Source organism: Cyrtonyx montezumae, unplaced genomic scaffold, assembly GCF_038088225.1.
Source record: "Cyrtonyx montezumae isolate F1298 unplaced genomic scaffold, pur_monq_1.0 scaffold_64, whole genome shotgun sequence".
NCBI classification, from domain to species: Eukaryota; Metazoa; Chordata; class Aves; order Galliformes; family Odontophoridae; genus Cyrtonyx; species Cyrtonyx montezumae.
Window position 1 is genome coordinate 679,097 of NW_027072072.1, and position 6,689 is coordinate 685,785.

The 6,689-nt window shown below is 43.0% G+C and overlaps 1 protein-coding gene across 1 annotated transcript; it reads left to right on the top strand.

Annotated features, from left to right (window-relative positions):
• Positions 1–1,095: 1,095 nt before the first annotated feature.
• LYSMD3 (LysM domain containing 3) lies at positions 1,096–4,282 on the top strand. The gene is made up of 2 exons (XM_065750129.1): positions 1,096–1,347; positions 2,780–4,282. Exons 1-2 carry the CDS (start codon positions 1,096–1,098, stop codon positions 3,431–3,433), a joined length of 906 nt encoding a protein of 301 aa, XP_065606201.1. The 3' UTR covers positions 3,434–4,282.
• The last annotated feature ends 2,407 nt before the right edge of the window (positions 4,283–6,689 follow it).

The following is a 6,689-nucleotide window of genomic DNA, read 5'->3' on the forward strand; positions in this document are numbered from 1 at the left end:
TTCTTGAACACCTGCAGATCCAGTGACTCCTCCACCTCCCTGGGCAGCTCACTCTTCTGCAGAGCAAATTCTTCCCAACATCCGTCCAGAATCTTCCCACCCTAACTTAAGGCCATCATCTCACTCAGACCCAGCCACTGTGGCCAGATACAACCTACTCTAGCTGTAGGTGTAGGTTCAATGCAGGGGAGCCGGACTAGAAGACCTGTAAGGGCCCCTTCCAACTCAAGTGATTTTATTATTCCTTGTCCATAACAAAGCAGTACCTTAAGGCAAAAATTAAATCTTGTTTTGACTAAACCAACACCAAAACAGCCGTGAAACAAAAGCTACTTCGATAGTCTATTTTACAATGCCTGGAAACACGGGTCTCCTCCAGTTTCTGAATGCCACGCTGCAGATACACACAGTGCTTCAGCACTCGCGTTTGTGTCACATGTGGTTCTCAGAACTGAAGTCATAAAAGAACTCCGCGTTTTTTAGTACCCAACACATTTTTGACCTCTTCAGTTCTCACAAGAAGGCCTGAGAAATTACGTGTACAGAAAGCACAGCAGAGCACAGCAGCCGGGCTGTGCCCTCGGGCGAGCAGGCCGTGAGAAAACATCGCCCTCAACTTCCTCGTAGATCGGGGAGTTTTCTCATTGCTTCCTCCCGTTCCTATCGCTCCGTACTGCTCCAGCGGAGCTCTTTCCTGCAGAGCCGCAGCGATGAGGCGCACAGCTCTCCCGACAAGAGCCCTCCGCCACAGACGCGCAGCAGCACGGCATTCCCGCGTCTCCCCGTCCCGCTCGGCCTTCCTCTTGCGGCGGCGGCGGCGGCGCTGAGCGCGGCCCTGGGGCGGGGCGACCGCGCGGACGTAGCGACCGCGAGGAGCAGCTCGGCCGCAGCCGGGGGCAGGTAGGGGCGGCTCCGGGGACGGCTCGCGGCCGCTTCCGGGGAGGGGTGGGCAGAGGGGCCGGGCCTCACCTCGCCGGGGAGGGCGGCCGGAGAGAGACGCGGGCTGTCCCCGCGAGGCCCGCGTCTCTGCTGAGCCCGGCGGCCCCGCTCGGGGTGCCACGTGTGCCGCCCGCCCCGCGCGGCCGTCCCGGAAGCATGGCCAGGAGAGGCCCGGGCTGCGGCCCGCAGCTCCCTGCCGCGACGCAGCCGCCCGGAGGCGGCCGCGTGCACCCCGCGGACGGCGAGGGGCCGGAGGAGGACGGCGACGTGTTCGAGCTGCGGCCGCGGGGCAGGGAGAAGGTCTGGCGGAGCACGTCGAGGGACAGGCTGGACGGCATCACCCTGCTGACGAAGGATATCCAGCAGGGGGACACGCTAAACGCCATCGCTCTGCAGTACTGCTGCTCGGTGAGTGTGCTGCGGCGTAGGGAGCCGGCGGTGCCTGCTCCGAGCCCGCAGCTCTCAGGAGCTCCTGGCGGAGGTAGGCCTTCGGTCTTGGCTTCCAGAAGTCGTGCTGTTATCTCGTTCGTTAGGTGGTAATAACATTGGAGCCCGCCCGCCGTAAACTAATGTGCCAGAGTCCTAACGTAGCTTTCTGATCGTCATGACAGGCCTTAGCTTAATTAAGCAGTTATCGGCTTCAGGGACCACTGGAATTGGGCATTTTGTGCAGACTTAACAAAACTGATCTCAGGTGAGAAGTAGCTGGAGGATAACGCGTGTGCTGTCGTAGCCACTTACTGGGAGGGTGAAAGGGGTTCAGGCTTTGGCTAAACACACGCGTGTTTAGCCGTGGGGCCGCGGGGTTGCTGATCACCCAGGTAAATGCTGCATTTATCAGTTCTTTGATGCCAGTCTGACCTAGTTGCTCTTAATAAATACAGTCATAGAAATAGAAACACTTGATATGTTACAAGGTTACTGCAGGCAGTGGGCATGGTTTGATTGTTCCAAATTACTTTTTATGGCCCAAATATCTGTTCTGAGTGAAGCAGTTACAAGGAAAAGGGCCTCTAGACCTTGCTCTGAACTTCCTTGTTTCTGTCTGTAATTTCTTTGTCCTCCCAGTGAGGACAGGGAGGATCTCTGGTCTTTAACATAAAAAAATTCCATATTCTTCTGTGTTCTTGTGTTACAACAAAGTACTGACTTTAAGTACTTAATTATCACTGGGTTGATTATCATGAGGTTTGTGACTCTGTGTTATGCCTTCACAGAACTGCTGTATGAGAATGAAGCTGCTCATTCTTCAAAGGCAGTTAAACCCTTGCAGAGTATTTCCTGTGAGATATAAAACCTGAGCCTCTTAAAGAGGAAAAAGAGATCCATTCTGAGCATGTATGGAAAGGGAGAACTGACCTGATGAGGGAAGATGATGATGTGCTAAGCTATGCTTTGTTTCTGGCCTAGGACTCTAAAGCAGGAGTAGTATCAAAACCATTGTGGACAGGTGCATTGGATACTCTTAAATCTTAATCTGTACTCAAAAGTTTTGAATGTGATTAAAAACACATGGCCACTTGTTTCACTAGCTAAACACGAGGGCAAAGTCCTATTAATTTAACAGAGATAGTTTGCAGTGGTAGTTTAATGTTCATTAAGTGAAGTGCATGAAATGAGTTTCAAAATTGTCATCAGAAGCGAGAATCCATAAATACTTTCTTGCTTCAGCTTTGTTCATGTTTGGTCTTTGACCTCTAACTACTTGTGAGGCCACTTGGGTACAAGTTATTCCTTTCTTTCCTTAGGGAAGAGCTTTATTTCTCAAGAATTCAGAACTTTTAAAAGAGCTTGAGTCCATGAATCCTTGCTATTTAAACTATTACTTTTTTTTTTTCAGGTTGCAGATATCAAGAGAGTCAACAATCTTATCAATGATCAAGACTTTTTTGCCCTGAGATCTATCAAAATTCCAGTGAAAAAGTTCAGTGTATTGACTGAAACACATGTTTCTCCAAAAGGAAGAACGGCTCTTCAGCCTGCTCACTGTTCCCCTGAAGTGCAGGAAGCAGCACCTTCTGATAAATTCACTGCTAGTGAGACTGCTGGCAACTTCTTAAGAGAAGTGGATCGAGATATAGAAGAAATTGTGAAGTGTAATGATACAAAGAGAGAGAATCTTAATGAAGTGGTTTCTGCCTTAGCAGCCCAACAGGTCTGTTTTGAAACGGATGGTAGAAGTAAAAAATGCAAGGATCCGTACTATGGAGCAGACTGGGGGATAGGGTGGTGGACAGCTGTAGTGATCATGTTGATTATTGGCATAATAACTCCTGTTTTTTATCTCCTGTATTATGAAGTTTTAGTGAAAGCAGATGTCAGTCACCATTCTACAATGGAATCTGCCTACTCCTTAGTCACAGCAGCATCGCATCAGAAACAAATAGGAGGTGGAAAAAATGCAGCCAGTAATATCAACGTTGATAGTCAAGGAGACCACCAGCCTTACAATCGAAAACCCCTGGCAAATGTTATTCATAGACATATAACATAGCGTTAGATGAAATCACAGAATGTAAAATGCATCTGGAAGGCAGGGAAAATACTGATGTACGATTTAACTTTATGGGCAGTGTTCCAGTATGAGGATATTTCTGTGGATGATAGAATCCTGTAATATGCTTCAGCTGGAGATTTTGGTGCAAGATTGGGATATAAATTAAGATACAAAATTATCTTTGAAGCTTTGCACTTTTTTTCTATTTTCAGAGGTATATGTTTTCTAATTAATGATGAGGTAAAAAAAGGGAGTTTGAACTAACATAAGGAACTTCACTGTACATTTTACAGCCCTGAAGAGGGCATTTGGGGATATCTATCTTCTAGAGTATTTATAGAATGCATAGTACAATTGACATTTTAATATCAAGTTTACAGTTGCAAGACTACATTCCTATAGTTTTATTTTTCTTATAGAGTTCTTAAAACTCAATTCCATAATTAATCGCCACTATAAAGTCCACCTTCTGTTAGAAGCCTTTCTTAGAAGCAGTGGCTAATACTTAAGGTGGAACACATAAAATTCTGTGTCTGTGATCAACCTGTCCTTCAGTACTTCTCAGTATAGGCAGGAGGGTAGCTTGGTTGCTGTTGATGTCATACGTGTTCCTGTGTACATCCTATGTTCTTCAACACAGTTGAGGATCTTTTCAGAACTTCACATCCCTCTCCATGATACTCTTCCACTGACTTGACTGGACTGCACTTCCTCTTCTGGTCTGCTCTATAAAATGAAATAAGTGAAGATGCATGGCACTATGTTGTGATTACTTCATTAGTCTTTATATTACAGTAATTATTTTTTCTTCCTCCAGTTATCTCAGCAACTGATTCTTCAGACAGTGGTTATCATTGGTTTCTGAGTGTGCTGATGGTCACTTGCCCATGAATGTGGAATACCAGCTTTTTCCTGGAATCTGATACAAAACTTCAGATGAAATTCTATAGCTGCTAGCAAGAAAGTGACACTGCAGCAGAATTGACCAGCTGCAGCTTCAATCTGTTCTTTAGTTGGTATTCAGCCACTCTTTTCTTGAACATTTCACTTGGTTTCATGAGCAAACTTATTTTCCACCTTCTTTTCTTCCCTACCTGAAAATGCTACAGGAGAAAAACAAACAAAAAAGCACAGGACTTTTCATACAGGAAAAAAAAAAAAAAGAGAGATTCTTGTGTACTCTGGATATTTTTAAATAAAACTGATGCGTTGCCTATAACCTTTTGTTATGTTTGCCTTGTGAAGTAAGGTGTCCCTGGTCCTGTGTGAAGCAATATTGATTTCTGCAGCTGAAGTTAACTGACTTTAGGCAGACTTAAAAAGTGAAAAGTGGAAAAATATCATTAACTTTTCAATTTAATCTCTGTCATAATCTCTCCTGTGGTTGTCTTGACTGCATATGTAGTATGACAAATCTGAGAAAGCAAGTATTTTTTTTGAATTTTGAAAAGAAAGGCATATGCCACTATCTGTTACCTCCCAACACTGGTGTTCTGATGTATGTAGGTTGCTCTGTAAGTAATGCCTTCTTTTTCTCATGGAAACTTCCAACAGATAAAGAGCACAATAACACTGTGTGATAGAGCAAATTCTCAGCTACAAAATACTGTTTTTCAACATAGTCACCACTGTTAGCTGATATGCATGGATGAGCAGATACCAACATAGTCGCCAACATCTGTATTGGATGTGTAGCCTGAAGCATGAAGGAAGGCATCGTACCGTTGGGCTTGTGAACTATTACAAGTGGCTGTTTATCTGGAAATAGTCTGGCTGCTCTCAGTTTCCACTCAAGAGAGAAATTAAGGTCAGTGTGGATTTCATGTTTTGCATAACACAACTTTTCAAAAATCTTGTTACGTAATTGTTCTTGTCTTGACAACCACCTGCTATTAACATAAACATGAATGTTCAAGTTCCAGTTCTGGTTAAGCCTGTACAAAAATGTCTACTGTGAAATAACCTGTGGTGGCCAGCGTGATGCAGCTTCTATGGTTAAAACTGTAAAAGCAAGTGAACTTTAAAAAACAGGTGACTTGCACTTCTCCACATAACAATTTTGGCGTGTTGAAGACAAATGAGCCATGCTGCTCCTAGGCTGGGACCTGCTGCCTAATTCGTCAGTTTTTTGGTTGAAGCTTATTTGCTGTTTTGCCTCTTTCCTCCTCATTCTCTATGAAACCTCAACATTTTTAATTCTCTATCCTTTAATTTGTTAGGAAATTTTAGCTACTGTGGTATGTAACATAAAGCCTCACTTACCACATGTACCTTATCAGGCTGGTATTAAATTGCTATCACATTCAAAGTGTTCTTAATTTCCACAGTTGTTTCACTGAGTTAACTGTTTTTTGTTAAATGTTGCTTGTTGTCTGGTATCAGTTGAATGGTTCTTTGGTGTACCTCAGGCTTTGGGCTTTTATAGTGTTCTGTGGCTTATTGCCCCTGAGTTGTTAACAGTGGGATGGAAAGCAGTTGGGGAAAAAAAAAAAAAGAAAAAAGAAAGCAGTTTTGTCCAGTAATAGTAATACTCTGACCAAGAGTCTGGCATGTTTTTGCTGTTATGTAGTGTATTTCATTTAGCATGTTTTTAATTTAGAAGGTTTCTGTTGTCAAAAAATACAACCTTGGAAGGAGAATTTCTGTAGGACGTAGGTTCAAACAGCTGGTTTTGCTATTTGCAAGATGTGAGGATTTTTACTGTCTTTTCCAAAGTACAATGTGAATGTCAGTGCATCATCATCTGAATAAACTGATTAACTGCTCTGTATGAAACGAAAATCTGATATACTAAGTTAATTGTTAAGCTAGTCTTTTAGAAATTGACTTTATAATATCAAAACAAACTGAATGGTAAATAAAATTATAGATTAACTACAACACATTGGTCAGGAAGTGGGTTTGAAATATAAGTGCACACTGCACTGTTGGATACAATTTTAAATGCTTTGAAATCTTCTATATTTTGGAATATATTGTCACAGATAACTTTGTATAACTGTTTACATAAAGGTTCAAACTATAACTTTGTAAAATAATCCTGAATGAGGATGCAAGTCTTATTTAAAATCATTCTGCACCTCTGCTTTTAGAAGAACATAAGTAAAATGCATTAAATAAAAGTTTTATTTTAGATTGCAGTGAAAGTAGTGCTTATAATGTATTTTTAGCTTGGTATGTTTCGTGTGTATTAAAAAAGGCCTCTGCTTGTATTTCTTTTGGCTACTTTTCTGTGTGATCTAAAATACTCCTT